Genomic DNA, 20,799 nt, shown 5'->3' on the forward strand with positions numbered 1-20,799 from the left:
AGTCTCATCATCACGCTTACGCTTATGCGATACATCATCCACATTCATTGCAGAATAAACTTTATCAAGAGAGAGCAAATAAAGATCGCCTTGCAAATGACCAAGGCCCACACTTAAATTATGAAATTTAATGTTGCACACAGAGTTGCCAAACTCACAAATATGTCCCGACTTATCTAAACGCGAAACAGAAATAAGGTTTCTCTTCAAACTGGGAACATAAAGAACATCATGCAAACTAAGGTTGAAGCCGCCTGGTAACTCCAAATTGAAGCTCCCAATGCCTTCAACCTTCACTTCATTGCCATCAGCCACTCTTAGATTTCGCTCCCCCTCTCTTATAGTTCGGATCGAACTGAATACCTGTAGTGAATTGGAAATGTGCACAGTGGCACCTGAGTCAATCCACCAAGTATTAGGAGAAAAATTCACTAAGAATGATTCATCAATAAAAGATACATAATCAGTAATTGTACCTTTGTTCTTCAGCCACTCCTTAAAATCCATGGCAATCCTTCTGCTCATGTTTAGGTGACTTGCAGAACTTGCACAGCCTCTCATTAGAGGTCTTCTAATGTGACACGGCCTTGCTCTTATGGCCCTTAAACTTTCTCTTATGCTGACTGCTGCTGCCAGACTCAGCCTGATGCTTAGGAGTGTTGCTCATGCTAACACGCCCAAAGCGCTCGCTGACCATGTTGACAGCATCCTTCATCCTCTCAGCTTTCTGCCTTTCTTCTTCCTCAACACAGTAGCTAATGAGCTCAGCCATGCTTCAAGTCGACTTCTGAGTGTTGTAGCTTATTTTGAAGGGACTGTACTGTACTGGCAGAGAAGTCATGATGAAGTGCACCAGAAAACCATCAGAGATAGCCATATCCAGTGTCTTCAGCTTATTTGCTATGTCACACATGCTCATAATGTGCTCCCTGATTCCACTTTGCCCATCATACTGTGAAGTCAGCATCTTCATGATCAGGGTGCTAGCATAAGTCTTGGAAGAACTCTTAAAGTTCTCCTCCACCTTGGCAAGGTATGCCTTGGCGCTCAGATCATTACCATCCTTATCCTTATCAGGAATAGCACCACAGATGGCCGGAGTGATCGTGTTCTTAATGATCATGTTGGCCATCCTGTCTGATCACTCCCACTTCTCAATGGCAGTACGATCACCATTGGGATCAGCGGGCTCTGCTGGCTTATCTTGACGTAAGGCGAGATCATACTCGCACACAGCAATAGCCACCTGAACATCTTTATACCAGCTGGGGTAGTTGGTGCCATTTAGGGGCTCAATGGACTTCAGGTAGCCCGTCATAGTGTTCACTGAAAATCATGAGAACAATAACTTAATTAAACTCACAATTAAGATGCGCATAAGAAGTATGAAATTAACCCTACGATGGTCTGATTAAAATCATACATAAATTTCAATTTGCATCACCGATGGGGAAAACAAACGAAATTTATCATTAAAACTCATAATTAAATCAACGATGGTCAGAATTAATTACAAGTGCTCTAAATAAATTTCCCGATGGTTCCATTTAAATATAGTGCATCTTAATTGCTTATGGTGGATGAACATAATTTTCAGTGAATAAATGCAATTAAAACATGATTAAAAGCATTTACATAACTCATGGAAATTAATTAACATAATGCTGGTAATAATAAGTGCAACAGAAATAATTAAAGCCTTTAAACATAACATCAATTAAATTGTGCTTAAATCATAAGAAATAGTAATAGAAAAGGCTTTAACATTAAACTGGGTTAAAAGCTTATAAACCAGAACCAAAAACAAAAAACGGCCCAAAAATTCCCCTCTTTGCGCGGCCCGTTAAGCTGCTGCGCGGCCCAGTCCGGCCCATCCCGCGAAACCCTAATGCGGAGAAATCTGGACCGTTCATCAAGATCCGGCGGCCAGGAACTAATTTGGTGCCGTATAAATGGATGAGCTGCTGTCTGAAAACCTAATCCAGCAGCCTCACTCCTTTCTTTTCTCCACGGGCAGCTCATGCCCAGCCGCCGCCGCTCAGAGGCCAGCGCCGCCGCCCAGGGTCCGGCAGCTAGCGCGCCAGCTGTGCACCGCGGCCCCGCCTGATGCGCGCGGGAGCCTCTGCATCGCGTGCTCGCGTGCTCCCGGCTGCCGCGCACCGGGCGGTGGGTGCCGGCGGGAGCAGCCGCGTGCCGCGCGCTGCAACGGGCCTGCCCGTCCACGCACCGCAAGGGCGCTGGACAGGCAGCGCTCGGCCACCGTCGGCCGCGTGCCGCTGGGGCAGGGCCAGCAGACCGACGCCTGATGCGCCATGTGAGGGCCCGCGCCTTGCGCGGTGGGCGGCGTGTGCCCGGCATCGCCTCCTCATGGCACACGCAAGCGCGGTGCCTTGCTGCGAGCCGCGACCTCATGCGCCACCTGGAGAGCTCGGCCGCCATGACACTCTGTGGGCCCTCTCGCTGGTGTGTCGTGCGAGCTAGTCGCGCGACATGCCGTCGAGGGGCTCCACTGGGTGCCTCTTTCGGCGACCACGCGCAGCTCATTGTGAGTAACAGGTAAGCCACTGATACTCACCTAGGGTTAGGGTTCATGAAATTTGGGATTTTTCTTATGCGATCTAAAATTTGTAATTCCCCTTCTTCTAATTGCTGACTGATGCATCTAATCACATGGATTAGTGCTTTAATTTGCGGAATAAACATTTACAGTGGGCTAAAAAATGGGGAAATAACAGTAGCCGAAACCCTAGACCCTAATCACATAACTTAATCATGACATTAACTTAATCTGATGCATTACTTAAGTATGATTGCATCTAATCCGGTATTTAACTCATAAACAGATCAAAATTTAATTAAAACTTGACTTAAACCGAAATAGATTAGATCTAATCTCGTGATCAGAAACTTAATTAACCATAATTTAGATCTAATCACGCATGATTAACACATAAAAGCCATTCTGCAGGATCTAATTGCATCTAAACTGTGAATCAAACTTAATTGTGCAATAAGATCTAATATGCACAGCACGTTTTGCATCTTAAAACCGACGAAAACAGAGGCATGAACATGGCTCAAAATTGACCGTGCATGACTAGGTTAAGATGGCTCATGATATCGATTGTTAGAATTGCCAAAACTTAAATCAGTGGCACATTACTTCACGATCTTAACATAACCTAGTTCATGACAAATCAATCTAATACGGAATAAATTGGTAAATATTATACCAGCGTTAGCAGTTGCAGCAGCCATTTACGCCTGATCCGTAGAGGAAGTAGACGTTCTTGTCGGTGTAGGGGATGCAGCAGCGAATCGGCGTCCTTCGGGCGCCAAACAGGAGTGCTTGGTCTTCCAAACCCCTCCAGTGCCTTTAGCGATCAGACTAGCGGTGGCTAGGGTTTTAGAATGACGTGAATGTGTTATTAAGGTGCTAACCACGACCTTATATTTATAGGCACTGTGGGGCTGGGGGCCAGCCTCTGGAAACGGGCCTAATGGGCCTGCTGATCACAGCCCATTAGGGTTTTATTATTAGGTTTCCTTAATCGTGTTTAGATGGTTTAAACGCTTCCTTAATAGTGAAGATCACAAAATATCTAACTGAAATATTTCCAACATGTTCTACTGCGAAGCTGCGCTTGCGGTTGAAGATGCTACTTCTAGATCAAATGGACGGATTCGACGGAGCTTTTGATTTTGTGGATGCGGAGCTCAAGCAAAGCAAGGAAATTTTGCCTTTCCCCACGACAAGCTACAGCATCCCTCCACGGAAAGATTGGGCCGTTGTGTCCCACCGGAGCTCAGTTTGGTCATGCTTGAGCTGGATTCAACCTCTTCGAAGCTCGATTTGGCCGTGCTCGAGCTCGACTCGGTCATGGAAGTACTCGATTCAGAAGCTCCTGATTTCTACAACGTCTTGAGGAGCATGACGGTGGTGTGCCCCCCCCCCCCCCCCCCCTGTCGTGCTCTTTGATGAACTCTCAACTACTGCCGGTGGCGACAAGGGCGGCGCGGTGGACCCATAGCTGTCGCGGCTCAAGTACTGGAGCGTTGGTGCAAGGTCACGGAGGCATCGGGCAGGCCAACCGCCATGGTCGCTGAAGCAGGAGTTGCAGAGCAGGCGCGGAGGAGAGAGATCGATGGCAACTGGTAACTTCACCTCCAACTAATACAAGGTCACCACATCATGCTATGCACCCAACCATACAGAAACTTCGCAATGCAGGCTACCTTAAACCACTCAAACCAAACATGAACAATTTGCATTGGGTTAGCCTGGTTACATCTGGCCTGGGTTATTCCTAGCCTGGCTAGCACAGTGTATCCGGGGCACTTTGGCTGCACGCAATAGAGATGGGAGATGCAAGCATCCATGCATATTCAACCAAACATAGGGCGTGTTTAGTTGCCAAACCAAAAAATTTTGGTTGTCAAATCAACAGTTTGACCAGATATCGGGAGGATTTTTCGAACACTAATTAAAAAACTAATTTCAGAACTTATCTGGAAACCGCGAGAAGAATTTTTTGAGGCCTTTGACCGCATCATTAACACAAGTGGGTTACTATAGCACTTATGGTTAATCATACACTAATTAGGCTCAAAAGATTCATTTCGCCGTGTACATCCAAACTGTGCAATTAGTTTTGTTGTTTAACTACATTTAATACTCTATACACGTGTCCAAAAGGAGAGACACAAATTTCGAGATGAAAATTTTTGGGAACTAAACGCGCCCATAGAGCTCTTGCATGTCTTTAGCTGGCTATCGAGAGCCTGGTTCTTAGAAACGGGCCTGGCACGAAGCTGCAGGCATCCAATCACCTCCTAATTCTTGTTCCTGTGTCATCCTATTTTACTAGTATTCTATTATCTCAGATCCTAATTTGCAAGCCTTTGCCCGCGTGGCGCTGAGCTAATTTCTTCTTCTCCCAAGGGCTAAAGTGCAAAAATTTCGCTACTCCCCCTCTTCCTCCGCGCTCCGGCTCACCGCCGCCGTCTCCGGCCGTGCCATCTCATCGGCGATATGCCCGAAACTGTACTCTACTCTTTCGCTCTCGTACTCTCCCTCTTCCATCAGCCCTCAACTCGCCTCTTACTGACCCTATCTTCACCCCCTCGCAGGCGGCGGAGGCCAACCTCCGCAGGCAACTAGAGCAAACCCTCGCCGCCGACCCCTCCATCCCGCTCCACCACTACAACCTCGTGCGCTTCGTCCTCCATTGTATAAATCTTGCCGTGGTTGTGCACGCTCTTCGTGGCGCCTAATCACCCGTTGGTTGCGTCCGTCCGTGCAGGGCGTCTTCCTATGGGGCCGCGCGGAGGCGGAGCAGGAGGCCGATGGGGACGAAGCGCGGCGGCTCCGCGCCGCTGCGGCGGAGCATTTCGTCGCCGCAGCCAAGCTGAACCCCAACGATGGCATCCCCTTCCGCTTCCTCGGCCACCACTATGCGCGTGGCGGCGACACGCAGCGGGCGGTTAAGTGCTACCAGCGCGCGGTGGCACTCAACGCTGACGATGCAGAGGCTGGGGTGTGTGTGGGAATGCTTAGTACTCGTATTGTCGTATACCTCTGAATGGGGGTGTTCATCCTTGCTTGTGATGGGGTTCTCATGGGTTTTCCCCCTTTATTTCTGGGGTATGGTGCAGGAGGCTCTCTGTGACTTGCTAGATGTCGAGGGGAAGGAGAGCTTGGAGCTTGCTGTGTGCAAGGAGGCAGCTGACAAGTCACCTCGCGCATTCTGGGCCTTTCGGAGGCTTGGCTACTTGCAGGTAACTTGGATGACAATTTACTTGAACGACTATCGATTGAAGTAAGCATGCCAATAGAATGTATAATTAAAGAGGTCCCAGCTAGGGGGTATGTTTACAAATATTAAGGTTTCATTCTGGATTGAGTTGGAATCCTGCCATTCCAAATCCGTCCAAGCTAAACTAAAGATTGATGGTTAAGGTGAACTATGGCTTGCAGTAATCAGTTAGATTGATGGTTCTTAGGAAGAAACTGATGAAAATAGTTGAAATTCATCTGAATCCAGCCCCTTCAGTACTTACCCATAGCAATTTCATCGATTCCTCAGTGATGTTTCCTGCAATTCATACAGAGACAGTGTGTTCATATCCTATCTACTATGCATTGATATGATCACACCACAACACCTTTACTCTAATGCTAGTGGGCATTAATCGCTAAATTCTGTGCCAATGCAGGATAAAAGGAGTCAGTTGATCAATTGCCATCAGTATATCTTTATTGAGTTTTGATCATGCTGTATTGGTCTAGACTCTAGACTGGCAGTAATATTCTTTTTTGAAAAAGTGCTGGCAGTAATATCTCTTAGGATATTCAATTTGTTCTATCTGTTGTGAAGTATTAGTGGATTGCCCACCTCTTTCCAAGAGCTTAAGCTTTTAGGTTCATCTGGTTGGTGCATGAAACCTAACATGGTATCAAAGCCAGAGGTCTCGAGTTCGAGTCTTGGTAGAGGCATCTTTTAAGTCCTCCGCTCTCTTCTTTATTTCCACATTTGCGCCTTGTTCCGGCTGCATGTGAGTGGGAGTGTTGTGAAGTATTAGTGGATTGCCCACCTCTTTCCAAGAGCTTAAGCTTTTGGGTTCATCTGGTTGGTGCATGAAACCTAACACTATCCACCTTTGAATTTCTTTAAAATGCGATAAAGGTTTTCCATAATACTACTAGTGTGAATATTTTTTTTGGTAATATTGTTATTTTGATTGATTTTTAGACGTGGGATTTGCTTGTAGCATCAGAAAATTTACATGTAAGATGTATTGACATGACTTGGTGAAAGGTTAGGTTCATCAGAGGAAATGGTCAGATGCCATACAAAATCTTCAGCATGCAATACGAGGTTACCCAACATCTGCAGATTTATGGGAGGTGGGTGTTGTTTTCCTCTTTCAGTTCGCTCTTGTCAAAATTCTTAGCTCCAATTGTTGTGTCGTGTGTTTTCAAGTTATTACTTGTCAAATTAAAACATTCCATATTATGGCAACAGGCGCTTGGTCTGGCATACCACCGTTTGGGCATGTTCACTGCAGCAGTAAAGGTTTGCTGTTTTCAGTTTTGATCATCATTAATAAATGTTGCAGTGTGCTGTATTGAGCCTTCTGAATGTGCTTAATTCAGTTTTTGCCGGCAGTCATACGGACGAGCTATTGAACTTGATAGTTCCAGGGTCTTTGCGTTGATAGAAAGTGGAAACATCCAGCTAATGCTAGGCTATTTCAGAAAGGTAGGAAGTTTTGTGTCTGTTTTTTTAAATGGCTATTGTTCAGCTGCTATACGTGATTTATTCGCAAATGCTATAGCAATGTATCCATTCAAAATCTATGCATCCTTAAATTTAATTTCATGCAAAATACACAACACCAGGGAGTTGAACAGTTTCGTTCTGCTTTGGAAATGGCTCCACATAACCATTCAGCATACTTTGGACTTGCTTCTGCATTGCTTGCATGGTCAAGGATTTGTGCAACTACTGGGGCCTTTGGCTGGGCTGCTACCCTGTTGAAGGTATGTCGATGTGATACTAGTTTTTTAAATAGTATTAAGTAGACCACAGCTGTATAGTTTAATCATATTGGTTTTTAATTATTTTTTATAGGAAGCATCTGAAGCTGCCAAAATTTGTGCTTCATTGACTGGAACCCTTTCATGTGTTTGGAAATTGCATGGAGATGTTCAGGTACTTGACTTCTCATCATTAACTCATCGGTTAAGTTTGCTTGGCATCTCATATTCTAATTAATTTATTCTACTGTATACCTTGCCTACTTTTGTCAGCTTGCACTTGCGAGATGCTTTCCATGGGTGGATGGGAAGATCAAGAGGGGTGTAGATGCGCAGATGTTCAAAGATTCTGTTCAGGAGTGGAGAAATGCAATTCTGTCAGCAGCAAATGGTGCAAAACTCTCATATCAACGGGCTTTGCATCTTACACCCTGGGAAGCTAATGTTCACAATGATACTTCTATTTGTCTTGATCTGATATATTCCATGGATGACAATAACAGACACAACCCCAATGTTTGGTAAACTTCTTTGTTGCTCATGCTAATACCATGTTACTTTACAGATGGTCTTATAAGAGCTGTCTGATGCAACAGGGAGCTGTCAGAGAAAATGTCACTTGGTGCCTTGATACTGGAACCAGTCAATAAGGATTTCTGGGTTACATTGGGTTCCATGTCAAGTGATCTGGCTTTGAAGCAGCATTCTTTCATTAGGGCACTTCATCTTGATATGTCTTTTTCTGAAGCTTGGGCATACCTTGGAAAGGTATTGCTGTTAAAGCAACAGCTGATTGATTCTGCTACTAGCAGGTGATGACTAATAGTTTGACATTCAGATTTACAGGCAATCAGGTGATAAACAATTGGCTAAAGAAGCATTTGATCGAGCTCGAAGCATTGATCCTTCGTTGGCCTTGCCGTGGGCTGGAATGTCGGCAGAAAATTATCACCAATCTGGGTACCCTTCCCCTCTCATTTATGAAAAGATTTTATACTTTGCTCTCCATAATTATTATCTCAAAGATGAATTTTCTATTTTGTGTGATTTTAAAGGGGCAGTACAGTAAATGAATCCTTTGAAAGCTGCTTGAGGGCTGCACAGATCCTACCTGTAAGTAAAGTTTACCATCACGAATGTCTTCACTTCACAGCAAAACGATTTTCTATTTTCTTCCCTTCAAGCTAGTATTTGATTTCATTCTTTTATGTTATTGCACCAGCTGCCAGAGTTCCAGATTGGCCTTGGAACAATTGCTGCCCATACTGGTAATCTTCTTTCACCTCAGGTATGCATCCAAATTTGTTTGTGCTTTGAAGCTTCCAAACTAAATACTGAGCATGCTATGCTTGAAGCTAATTCTGTTTATGGCAACAATTGATTCATCCCAATGGCAGTTCCTACTTGATCTTCATTCGTAAATTCTACATTATTTAGCCTCTTGACACTAGAGCTACATGTTGATTCACTGAGTTATGTGATACATTAGTGGTGTTTGGGTACTTATCGAACAACAATGTGGTTAACATATTAAATTAAACTCTTTATGCCTGGTGCCATTATGTAGGTGTTGATGGCTGTAAGGCAGGCTGTTCATCGAGCACCTCATTACCCAGAGTCTCACAATATAAATGGCTTGGTTTCTGAAGTGCGATCAGATTTTCAGTCTGCAATCAGATTTTATCAACAAGCGAGATCTGCTTTAGGCATGATGAACAATTCCAAGTCAGACAATAAAGATGCTTTTGCTGATGTTTCAGTGAACCTTGCCCGGTCACTATACAAGGTAACTGTGCTACGCTAATACTGTCGCACCTGGTCTGATGAAGTTAAACATACCAAGGAGCTAAAACCATGGTGTTTTGTATAGTACTTCTGGATGCTGATTGATTGGGTATGCCTTTTTATTGTTCATATGTACTCTAACCATAGCACTAACTACAGGCTGGTCTTGCAACTGATGCAGTGCGGGAGTGTGAAGAGTTGAGATCCCTAGGTATTGCTTTTATTTTCCTTCCAGCGATGGAAGGATGCCATCCCTAATTTCTCTGAGTTGGCCTTGTAGCATGAACAATATATCCTTGTAAGATATTTTCATGGTACACAATGTATAAACTAACAAGTAGTCCCAAACTTTCTAGGACTGCTGAGCATGGATGGATTGCAGATATATGCTCTTGCATTGTGGAAAACTGGACGGAGTGAGGAAGCTCTTTCTGTATCTAGAAACTTGGCTGAAAATTTATCTGGCATGAAACCAGAGAGTGCAGCTGTGGCTTTGGGATTCATATGCACATTGACGTATGCAATTTCTGGGAAGGACTCTGCAGCTGCAGTCATTCACAAGCTTCCTGGTCAACTCAATTACAGCTCCCAGTTGAAATTTATTATTTCTGCATTGGATGCTTTGCATCCAAACAAGCGTTTCCAGTTGCCTCAGTTGAGTATGCCTCCTAGGCTTACATCCAATGAAGTGATGACTGAAGTCCACTCGAATATTGCTCTTGGGAAGGCAGTACGTATCCTAAATTCTGTCATTATATATTTCTATGGAAAAATTAGTTTATTTTGGATCTATGCAAGGCATATTAATATAAATAAAAAATGTCCTTGCAGATTGAGGGGGAAATGGACAAGCCATTGAGGGTTGATGCTAGCTTGTCTTACCTGAAAAAGGTTCTGCACATGTATCCTGATTGCAGTTTAGTGAGGTAATGTTCTTTCTAGGACTGGTCATATCAGGTGTTCAAAAATGTACTAAACTTGATGTTCTTTTTTGCTACATGCTGCAGAAACCAACTTGGATCTCTGCTCCTGTGGAGTGGAGATTGGATGGCTTCTCATAAAGCAATAAGGGTTATTTCTGTGACACATGGTCACACATCCAGTATGGGCCTAAGATCTGCACATCAAATTCAAGCATCTGCAATGGCTTGTTGCTATGCTACTTGCACCTCTTATCCAAAGTTCTCTTTCCCAACATGTGAACACCAGTACTTAAGTGGACGTGATGAAATACACCACTTGCAAAGGTATATCCTCTCCTTGCTACATTGATAACAAGGTATGTCTTTGGTAGGCAAGCTAATTGTGTGTTTTTTTTTTCTCTGAAGGTGGGTTCATCGTGAACCATGGAATCAAGATGCACGCTACCTGCTTGTCCTTGCTATTTTCCAAAAAGCACGTGAAGAGAAGTACCCCAGACATATTTGTATCATTTTGAAAAGGCTTATTATGCAAGTGCTATCCAACATTAGCAATTTACATGAGAACAAAGTTGTGCAGTATGAGGTGTTCCTGCTGCTTCTTTTATCTTCAGAGATCTGTTTGCAATATTTAGACTATGAAAATTGCATTGCTCAAGCTAAAGAAGCTCTAAGAATGACTGCCTCTAGCTGTGTTGATACGTTCTTTGCACACTTGCAACTGTGTCGGGCCTATGCAGTGCAAGGGGATCTTTTGAACTCCAGGAATGAGTACATGAACTGCTTGAAAAAACATACGAATACTGAGATGGGTTGGGTAATGCTGAAGCACCTTGAATCTGCATGTTCATTGGAGGCCTCTTCTGATGAAATATATAAAAATCTTCGTGAGTGCATTAAAAGGAATGGCAGTGACCTGACGAAATGGATGTCTCTTTACAATCTAGTCTGTGCTCAGTGCTCTATAGTGGATGAAAACTTTGCAAGCGCTGAAGAAGCTCTTGCTCAGGCATGCGCTGAAGGAGATCCGGATAGCTGCATCCTATTCCTCAATGGTAATCTACTTTCTTCTCATGTAGCTCATTTGAATTGTAACTGGTTCTCCAAGATCTCTTGTTGTTTATCATGTGCAGTTGCACTGTGAACTTGGTTATGTTGTCTAGCTTTCTATTTAGTCAACAAACTCTCTGCTAATCTTATACTGTGTTGATAAGTATGCCCTTTACCTGGCGATTTATGCACTGCCCATTGACTGGTACAAACTGTTAGGTTATGCTGATAATGATTAATGAAAAAAATGTGCTTAGTTGTTACATTTCTTGGCAATTAATTCTGGAATCGAGTGGACCCAATCTGTAGGGATGTGAAGTTCATTGTTCTAAATTTGTTCTTATTTTTTCCTGTATGGTCGATGCTAGTCCAGAATATGGCCTGAGTAATTGCTTGTTAGTTCTGTTTTATGTTTTTTATTATGTACTGAATGAAACATCACCATGATAGGTGCAACCTGTATGGAAATTGCCCGGAGGTTTGCGGCTCCTCAGTTTATATACCGTGCAGCTCCCAGCCTCAGAAAGGCCCAGCAGAAATCACATGCATCTTTACCTCTGGTGTCACTTCTACTGGCACAAGCCGAGGGCAGCCTTGGCTCCAAAACAAAGTGGGAGAAGAACCTTCGCCTGGAATGGTTCTCATGGCCCCCAGGTAGGAAACTGAAGCAAAGCTTCAGACAGAACACTCCTGGGTTTCCAGTCATCTGTTTGGTTTCTGGCATGTGATCCCAGTTGCTTAAAGGTTTTTTTTTTTGCGCAGAACTGCGGCCTGCGGAAGTGTACTTCCAAATGCACCTACTGGCGAGGCAGTCGGCCGCGGCGGCTTCCCAGCAGAACCAGCTGGTGGAGACGATGCAGAGCCCGGAGAGCTGGCTGCTTCGGGCGATTCACCTGAACCCGTCATGCTGCCGGTATTGGAAGGCTCTGCTGCAGCTTATGGACGCGTAACCTTTTGTCTCTGAAAGTGTTTTGGCCCTTGCACAATCGTGCCGCCGGCTTCTTGTTGTTGTTGTAAGATGTAATCATGTAGCCCATAGATTGGCTTGGATTGATGACGACCAATGTGCACGTGCATGTTGCTTTGGGATGCTTGGATACTAGTACTGCAGCTTGTAGGATCGGACCGTTGTTTTTGTTCCCCGTGCTGTAACCTACAGTTTGCGGGAGCATTTTTTCGAAATGATACTGCTAGCATTAGTTTGCAGAAATACAGAGCCAACAGAAAGGTATCTCAAAAAGTGAACTCAGCTCAATAGCATTTTGATTTTGTTTGTGGCAGGAAAACTAGAACTAGCTACGACAGTCAGTCTATTTACATCTTTTGACATGCATGCAGACATACGAGCCCGAGATTCTACCATGGAGATATATTTAACTCGTCTGCCTTTTTCTTCAGCTTTAAGCACTTTGTCTAGAAGCAAGAACCTGCTGAAGTTCCAAGCCCAACCACAGCAAAACACTCCGAGTACACGTAGCCCTCATCCATTGTTCCTGTCGGTCCGGCAGTGTAGAGCTGAGCTGAGCTTGAGCAGGTCCCAAGTCCGTCAACAAGTGTAACCAAATCCAAAGGACGTGCCCACGTCACGCCGCAGCAGCTCGACCCTCGCTGCGCTGTTCTCCCAGGCCCAGTAAAATAACCCTATCCAAATCCCCCTTCGGCCCACGCGTCACGCCGCCGCTTGCCGGGGCACCGAGGCGCGCCACGCGTCCTCCGCTCCCGCGCCAGGCTGCGTCGTCTTAACTTCGCCGCCGCTCTCGTCGAGCCCCCGAACGCCTCCGTCGCTCGCCACCGCTTGTCCCGCTTCAAGCATCAGCCGAAGCCGACGCGCGCGCCCCTCGCGACGCAGGGGAAGTATCACCCGCGCGCTCTCTCCGGCCGCCCGCGCGCTCTCCCCGGCCGCCTCGCTCGCTCGCTCGCGCGCACGCCACGCCATGTCAGGCGGCGTCGGCCCGACGGCGGGGGGCGGCATCACGCTGCCGTCCATGGGCGCGCCCCCGCCGCCGCTGCACCCGACGCCCACCTCCCCGACGGCGCGCCCGCACCACCACTACTACCTCTTCTCCATCAAGCAGCTCAACACGCTGGGCGCGGCCGCCGTGCTCGCCTTCTCCACCACGGTCCCGCTCGCGGAGATCGCCTTCGCGGTGCTCCTCCTCCCCTACCTCCTCGTCCTCGCCTGGGTCGCCTTCCCGCAGCGCCCCGGCAAGCCCGACCCGGCCGCGCCCGTCTTCCCGGGCCTCGGCGGGCGGCTCCGCCTCGCCGTGCACACCGCGGCGGGGTTCGTCGTCGGCGCCGCGCTCCCGGCGCTCTACATCCTCGACGGGCTCCGGGCCGGGGACACGGCCGGCGTCGCCGCCGCGGCGCCGCACGCGTTCCTCCTCTCCGCGCAGGTCTTCACCGAGGGCATCGCGGCGGCGTGGCCGGGCACGTTCTCGCTCCCCGTCAGGGCCGCGGTGCCCGTGATGTACAGCGCGCGCAGGATGTTCGCGGCGTCCGAGTGGCTGCGGGAGGAGCTGCAGGAGCGCGACGAGCTCGGGCGTGGCCCGCCCGCGGCGCCGCGGCGGGTGGCGGCCGGCAGGGCGCTCGCGGCCGCCAACCTGGCCTTCTGGGGGTTCAACCTGTTCGCCTTCCTGCTGCCGTTCTACCTGCCCAAGGCGCTCCGGAGGTACTACCTCGGCACCGACCATGAGGATGATGGTGACCATCGCTCGCGCGCCAAGGAGCAGCAGCAGAAGCAGCTGCAGGAGGGTGAAGAGAAGAAAGATTCGTAGGTCCGGATTAGCTAGCTGGAGATGTTTCCGACTAGTGCATGTCACCTGTGTGTGTGTATGCGCCTTCATCAATCGACACTAGTTATTTTATTTCAATCATGCCCAACAAAAAAGGTTCCTTGTTTTCTTTTTGCTTGATGCTACCAGCAACGCTTGCAGTTGCAGATCAGCTTCTACTACCATCGATAGAGGGCCTGTACCAGTTATGGGCTTGTGACTTCTGAATGGTAGCAATCACTCGAACAAATGCATTCGCTCATGTTGCTCTCTCTCTCTCTCTCTCTCTCTCTCTCTCTCTCTCTCTCTCTCTCTCTCTCTCTCTCTCTTAAAAATTGCGTTGCTGACAAAACTAATCGCCCTTGTTGAATGCCGAGTACTGAGAAGCTAATCTGGACTGGTTCTGTCACTTGCTGCATTGTTTATGATGCGCTTACATTTACATAGGCATGTAGTAGCGGCTAGTCCCATAGTGCAGTGTGCCGTCCGAATCTGCTGCCTGATGTGGTGGTTCTACCGCAAAGGGCCCTCGGGCTTCTCCGGCGCCTCCACGGCCGAGGAGGTCACCGCCGGCGTCGACGGCCGCGGCCTGGTCGCCGTCATCACCGGTAAGTACTTCCGCTCTGCTCCAGTTACTCTTAAGCTGTTCCATTCAGCTAGCTCGCGCGTCCCCTCCGACCTCAATCTCTGTCGCTGGATCCGTGCCGATCAAAACTCCGAAGTCGAGGTGCTGCCTTGGATGCCGACATTCATAATGGCGACCGACCGGACTGGCCGGAGTTCGAAATTGTTTCGCCCGTTCGCATCGGAGGGAACTCATGACTTGAGCTGATTCTGAACCCGTTGTTCGGCGCAGGTGCGTCCAGCGGCATCGGGCTGGAGACTGCGCGCGTCCTGGCGATGCGCGGCGTGCACGTTGTCATGGCCGTGCGCAACGTCTCCGCCGGCCTCGCGGCCCAGGAGGCCATCGCGGCGAAGATCCCCGGCGCGAGAATGGACGTGCTGGAGCTGGACCTCAGCTCCATGGCTTCAGTGAGGAGATTCGCCTCCGAGTTCGAGTCTCTGAACCTTCCCCTCAACATTCTCATGTACGAACGAACAATTCCTCCTACTTCATACAGTACCACAAGAGATCACAAAGAAGTTGAAATGAAGGCGGCCTGAATTTGGCCGTTGCTTTGGATCTGTTTGGTTGACTTGATGTACATTTCGGCAGCAACAACGCTGGAGTGATGACGAGGTACTGCAAGCTTTCCTGTGACGGCCTGGAATTGCATTTCGCCACTAATCACATTGGTGCGTCTTCTATATTAGCACTACATCCCCAATTGCGTGAATTGTTCTAGTGCTTCTCTAGTTTAACTGCAAAATAGAATAGTGTGGCTTGGATATCTGAATGTTCTGTATGTCTATTTAGGCTTGTTTTATAAGTTATCAGCATACTGATTCTGAGAATGCAGTAGCGTTTGACTTGGATGGCAGGCCATTTTCTTCTAACAAACCTCTTACTCGAGAACATGAAGAACAGCTGCAGGGACAGTGGTGTTGAGGGGAGGATCGTCAATCTGACATCTTCGGGTCATTTCATGACCTATCCTGAAGGGATATGTTTCGATAAAATTCATGATCCTTCAGGGCAATCCATGCAGAGGTCAATTGGAATTCTCTTGGAAAATTGGGGCATGTTGCTGCCTGTAGAAATAATGCCAACAAGTTTGTTTTATCTTAACCTTACGCAGTTTGAACGACTTTATTGCTTATGGTCAATCAAAGCTTGCCAACATTCTTCATTGTAATGAACTGTCCCGAATCCTCAAGGTATCTTAGCTCTTTGCCACGGAGTAAGGTCACTAAAAGCGAATGTATGAACTGGCCAGTAACCGAATAAGCTATATATTCATTATAAACAGGAGGAAGGAATGAATACTTCTGCTAATGCAGTTCATCCTGGTGTCATCACGACGAACCTTTTTAGGGACAGGACTATTGTCTCTGGTATTTTCTCAAATCTTACCTTTGATTTTACATGTTATTTAAAAAGGAAAGGGCTTCTGATCCATCCAATTATGTCAAATAGTTTCTGGCTTCTACCTTGAAAAAATTTATATGGAGCCCTATTTTTGCTGGCATTTATAAGTGTTCCCTCTGCTTTTGCAGTTCTATTGAACTCCATTGGAAAAATCATCTGCAGAAGTGTAGAACAGGTATACTCACCTCTTGTGGAACATTTACATGGAGTTTATATTAACATCTCAGTGGTGGAATATGCATTGAACCTAACCAACTTCGTCTTATATTTGTTAAAGGGTGCTGCAACGACATGCTATGTGGCAATGCATCCTCAAATCAAGGGCTTAAGTGGGAAATACTTTGCCAACTGCAATATAGGCAGCCCAAGCTCGCAAGCTTCTGATCCTGAGTTGGCCAAGAAGCTATGGCAGTTCAGCTTGCAGACAGTGTCTTCCTGATCAAGTGCATATCTGAACAAGTGATGCACAGATTGTTGTACTTAATGTTTACAGGGCTCTTCTGGGTATATGTTGTCGGTGTATGTACTGCTATCAATTAAATTGTCTCCATCTGGATCAAAATTTTAAATTTAAACACCACACTATGATAAAGTTATTACATTTTTTTACATAAGTCTCAAGACATTTTGAAGGTCTTTGTGAAAAGTTAGCATTTTGCAATGTTCATGTACAATCACACAACGACAAACTCAATAGGTAACAATAGCTTTTTTTAGATCAACAGGTAACAGTAACTGAAACAACATTTAGGGAGACGCTGATCACAAAAGAAGACATTTGTCTTCCCACGTCTTGGAGGATTTATCTGTAATTTCTCTTCTTTTTTTCAGCCATGTATTCACCATTGTTTTGGACTGAACTAAAATTTGTCTCTTTCATTATTTCATCATGCATGTAATGTTATTCGATCGACCACTTCAGTGTTTTGGTCCTTTGTTGTTATTTTTTCTTTTACTATCTCCTATCTGATGTATTTTCGATTTTTTTATGTTTCAAGGTCTTTTGTGGTGTTTTTATTATTTAGTTAATTTTTTAATATCAATTTTTATTGATATAAAGCAACTAGATTTTTCACATGCTAGTGCTTAAGGGTTCCATGGTATATCATGGATTGTTCTTGTCGTGAAAATTCATTGGTCCAATAACATGATTTAACTGTTCCTCCAACATTTAAAAATTATTCCTATTGTGTAGTTTAATGATTTTCTTCTTACATGATTTCAATTTATACAATTTACATTTTATAAAATTTTCGTGTGCTATTATTTTTTACTTGCTTATTTAATTCTAATAGATTAATTTAATTATTTCTATTATATATTTCAACTGTTGTTCTTATACAATTTTAACGAAAAATAGTTAAATCCGTTTCAACGGTTTTTACCTAAATTTTCGGTTAGATCCGTTTGGTTTGGTCATCTTTTATTGTTGACAGGTGGGCCTTAGTCCATCATGTATACGAGTTAAACTAAACCTTTCCTCCACGAGTCGACCACGTAGATCCCTACAAATTAACGTGCCAATACGTATCCAATACTTATACTAACTTTATCCGTAGCAACGCATGAGACAATTGTCTAGTTCTTTTACAATTGCCTAACTTTATCCGTGTTCTTTTATAACTTTATGTATTTTAGTTCTTTGTGTTACATAATTTCAGTTTGTACTTGTTGGCTTGTTGCCGTGAAAATCGGACGGTGGTCTTCACGGAACGAGACATGCTAAGGCCTAAGAGATCTGCTTAGGTCCAGTGCAGCTCATGATCTCAAGATTCACGGCGTGCTAGTAAATCTAATCTGTAATTGATAAGGAAAATTATATTAATAATTAAAACGAACACATCGGCTGAGATTCCGAAGAGTTCTAAAGTGATGTCGACCATTAGGTTCTATGCAAAGCTAATCATCTATTAAATTTCCAAATCTTGAGGGTAGTTAATTTTGAGGCATATTTTAAAGTCTCTAAAAGTAGCCGATTGAAATCTTTGAACAGCCGATTGAAATCTTGAACCATATTGAAACAAGTTCCCTTTTGTAAAGAGATCAATCCAACTGATAAAATCTTGCTATTACTAATTGGAGGCTCATTTAGAGTCTCCACATGGAGCCACCTAGAATTCTAGGTGGACATTCTAAAAAACAGAGAAATCCTATAAATCCTCACAAAAGTAAGAAACATCAAGCCATCAATCCAGCGACTCTAATCTTTCTATAAAAAATTGAAACAATTGAAACTCTTTCTCACCAAAATTAGGCCAACTGTACCCCTCACGAAGGCCCCACTTGTCAGGCCAAAAGGTTTGACGAAAGGGAGGGGGATTGGTTTTGTCTACCAGAAACCACCAAAAGCTAAATTTTTTTACTAAAGCCTTTTACATACCCACCTCTTGTACTCACATATTACTTTCCTTTAGCACACACTTTGCTTTGCTTTGCATATGCATTCACCCATAATTCGTGTCATTATTTGTTTTGGAAGGATAATAATTGGCATCATTATTTTATGGAAGAAATACGTGTATTATTTTTGGAAAAAAATGGCATCTTGCTTGATCACTATACTTTCCTTTGCACATGCATTTACCCGTAATTCGCGTCAGTAAGGATAATAATTGACATCATTATTTTATGGAAGGAAAAGAAAGATGTGTATTATTTTTAGAAACAAAATAAATGACATCGTTGCTTGATGGAAGGAAAATTAAATACGTGCATGTGGCATGTACATCTCCGCTAGTTATAATAATCATCGGATTTGTTATATTTCCTAATAAATTATCCATCTATGCCATTATAAAAATAGACTAAAGGAACTCCCTAAACATGTATCTAAATTACTCATCCTTGCCACTATAAAAAAAATCTAAAGTAACCCCTATCTTTGTGTAGATTACTCACCTATGCCATTATAAAAATAGTACAAATAGCCCCCTAAATTTGTATATAAATTATCCAATTATATTATTATTATTACAAGTTAAATTACACCTAAATCTGAACCTAAATTATATAATTATAATAAAATATTAAAGTGCACCAATATAAAATTATAAATTACTATTTCTATTATTATTAATATATTTTATATTACTATTTATATAAAAATACCATCCATGATATATGTCACCATATATTTATGTATGATGGAAGAGATAAGAATACCAATTCACAAACAAAAGTTCAACAAAAATATATATCGAATACATATGGAGGTGTGATGCAAAATAAAATCTATTATAACTAAATAATGATAAATATATATTTTAGAGTATGTAGAAGAGTGTAGAAGGTAGACATATGGCAACACCATATGAGCCATAGAGTCATATATATAGGTGGACTCTCCTCCCTCAACCCATGCTTAAGTAGAACCCATTTGGAGATGGCATAGGTAGACACTATGGAGAGTTGAGTGACATACCATTGGATGGCATGAGTAGAGTGTTGTAGGGTAGTCACATAAAAAATGGAAGAGTTGTTGTGTTGTACTAAGTTAGGGTGAATAAAGAGTTGAGTCCCCATATAGACTTGGTCTTCCGTACTGGTGTCTAGGTGAAGGTCTCTTTGGTGTAGTGTGGGTATAAGGTCCGCAGAAGAAGTGGTATCACCCTATTTTGGTACCACTTCTCGAAAGTCAATGTCAAGGTTAGGTGCACCGATTTTTCAACAAAGCCAATATGGTTTATGCGCTTGCTGCAGCTGCAACAACTGCTCTTTTATGTTATTGTTTCAATGGTAGCTATGAAATTTGTTATGATGTTTAGAAAGAATAGGATAACTCGTAGAAGGTGCCCAGGTGACATGACAATGAGCCTTGTTAGTGCTATCATCTTGAAAAGATTGTGAGGCTTATAGCAGTCGATGACAATTGCAAGTTGATTTATCATGAAATTTGACAATGAGAACTTCAACGCGTGGGATCCGAGTGCCTATGCTCTAAGAACCGCTACAACTACAGCTACCTTGTAGTTGGCATGAAACACAGTAGCCTCGAACTGCTGGACTCTACCCCTAGGCTTCATCTGTCGAACGTAGATCTTGCTCTGTGGGTCTCCCTTGGTATGCTCTATGACATGAGCCGCAGTCAAGACAATAGATTCCTTATGGTTACTTCTTCCACAAGAATGTGAAGAACGCACTCCCTTGCCTTCTTAGCCTTGAACTGTAGTGCCACTGGGATGTGTCTATGACATCTTGCAATCAAAAGCAATAAAACCCAATCAACGGATGTCCTATTGATGTGATTCAACATGAAGGGTTCAGGTGCCCGTGCAGGAACACCTAAGTGTATAGGGTGGCATTAGCCGCGCGTGTGCGGGGTTGTGGCCATGGGCGGATTCCAGAATGGCAGCAGGGCATGTGCACAGTGCGTCGTGGTGGCGAGGCTAGGTACTGTGAAGGTAAGGCGTGCCCTTGGTGGCTTTAGCAGATAGACGGTCATGGAGGCGCCTTCGAATGTGCCTGCCTGCCACCAAAGGCCAGGGCTTTCAGCCTGAGGGAGCCTTGGAGCTCATCCGTGCGTGCATGCGTGCGTGATGTCGTGCTCATGTCCGTGGAGGTGAGATTGGGCGATACATGTAGAGCATTGGGCAGTGTGGTGGCTTACCTGTGCGCACGCAGCAGAAAGCAGAGCACCTGATGCAAATCGGGGTGATGCCGTCAAGGTGCGTCGTGTGCCGTCGCGACACCACCACGCCTGTGCCT

General features: G+C 44.8%; 3 protein-coding genes across 6 annotated transcripts; all 3 read left to right on the plus strand.

The window, feature by feature from the left end:
• Nucleotides 1-4,893: 4,893 nt before the first annotated feature.
• Nucleotides 4,894-12,550, plus strand: LOC120687183 (tetratricopeptide repeat protein SKI3-like). 3 transcript variants are annotated; one of them, XM_039969171.1, is made up of 22 exons: nucleotides 4,894-5,044; nucleotides 5,131-5,211; nucleotides 5,304-5,537; nucleotides 5,656-5,778; nucleotides 6,824-6,907; nucleotides 7,026-7,076; nucleotides 7,170-7,262; nucleotides 7,403-7,543; nucleotides 7,635-7,715; nucleotides 7,814-8,061; nucleotides 8,137-8,308; nucleotides 8,379-8,500; nucleotides 8,596-8,653; nucleotides 8,763-8,828; nucleotides 9,108-9,326; nucleotides 9,485-9,536; nucleotides 9,682-10,055; nucleotides 10,157-10,251; nucleotides 10,333-10,572; nucleotides 10,654-11,300; nucleotides 11,746-11,949; nucleotides 12,058-12,550. In XM_039969171.1, exons 1-22 carry the CDS (start codon nucleotides 5,033-5,035, stop codon nucleotides 12,243-12,245), a joined length of 3,585 nt encoding a protein of 1,194 aa, XP_039825105.1. In that variant the 5' UTR covers nucleotides 4,894-5,032; the 3' UTR covers nucleotides 12,246-12,550. The 3 variants fall into 3 exon arrangements, with proteins under 3 accessions (XP_039825105.1, XP_039825106.1, XP_039825107.1); XM_039969172.1 differs by having other exon boundaries at nucleotides 8,602-8,653; XM_039969173.1 differs by lacking the exons at nucleotides 4,894-5,044; nucleotides 5,131-5,211; nucleotides 5,304-5,537; nucleotides 5,656-5,778; nucleotides 6,824-6,907 and having other exon boundaries at nucleotides 7,024-7,076; nucleotides 7,157-7,262.
• A 403-nt stretch (nucleotides 12,551-12,953) lies between these two features.
• Nucleotides 12,954-14,194, plus strand: LOC120687185. The gene has a single exon (XM_039969176.1). The coding sequence runs from the start codon at nucleotides 13,230-13,232 to the stop codon at nucleotides 14,067-14,069; it is 840 nt and encodes a 279-aa protein (XP_039825110.1). The 5' UTR covers nucleotides 12,954-13,229; the 3' UTR covers nucleotides 14,070-14,194.
• A 139-nt stretch (nucleotides 14,195-14,333) lies between these two features.
• On the plus strand, nucleotides 14,334-16,709 carry LOC120687184 (short-chain dehydrogenase TIC 32, chloroplastic-like). 2 transcript variants are annotated; one of them, XM_039969174.1, is made up of 8 exons: nucleotides 14,334-14,674; nucleotides 14,923-15,154; nucleotides 15,283-15,362; nucleotides 15,549-15,717; nucleotides 15,806-15,884; nucleotides 15,977-16,061; nucleotides 16,224-16,270; nucleotides 16,373-16,709. In XM_039969174.1, exons 1-8 carry the CDS (start codon nucleotides 14,491-14,493, stop codon nucleotides 16,532-16,534), a joined length of 1,038 nt encoding a protein of 345 aa, XP_039825108.1. In that variant the 5' UTR covers nucleotides 14,334-14,490; the 3' UTR covers nucleotides 16,535-16,709. The 2 variants fall into 2 exon arrangements, with proteins under 2 accessions (XP_039825108.1, XP_039825109.1); XM_039969175.1 differs by having other exon boundaries at nucleotides 15,549-15,702.
• Nucleotides 16,710-20,799: the final 4,090 nt, after the last annotated feature.

This window comes from Panicum virgatum, chromosome 9N (assembly GCF_016808335.1).
Source record: "Panicum virgatum strain AP13 chromosome 9N, P.virgatum_v5, whole genome shotgun sequence".
In the NCBI taxonomy this organism is placed as follows: Eukaryota; Viridiplantae; Streptophyta; class Magnoliopsida; order Poales; family Poaceae; genus Panicum; species Panicum virgatum.

What these genes read in the sequence shown, in the direction of transcription:
- LOC120687184 (XM_039969174.1), top strand. Translation starts at nt 14,491, where the DNA reads ATGATGCGCTTACATTTACATAGGCATGTAGTAGCGGCTAGTCCCATA. An exon ending in CTTCCCCTCAACATTCTCAT is followed by an intron (nt 15,155 to 15,282) that starts GTACGAACGAAC and finishes ACATTTCGGCAG; the next exon opens with CAACAACGCTGGAGTGATGA. An exon ending in AACTGTCCCGAATCCTCAAG is followed by an intron (nt 15,885 to 15,976) that starts GTATCTTAGCTC and finishes CATTATAAACAG; the next exon opens with GAGGAAGGAATGAATACTTC.
- LOC120687185 (XM_039969176.1), top strand. Translation starts at nt 13,230, where the DNA reads ATGTCAGGCGGCGTCGGCCCGACGGCGGGGGGCGGCATCACGCTGCCG.
- LOC120687183 (XM_039969171.1), top strand. An exon ending in TGTTCACTGCAGCAGTAAAG is followed by an intron (nt 7,077 to 7,169) that starts GTTTGCTGTTTT and finishes TTTTGCCGGCAG; the next exon opens with TCATACGGACGAGCTATTGA. An exon ending in TGCTAGGCTATTTCAGAAAG is followed by an intron (nt 7,263 to 7,402) that starts GTAGGAAGTTTT and finishes ACACAACACCAG; the next exon opens with GGAGTTGAACAGTTTCGTTC.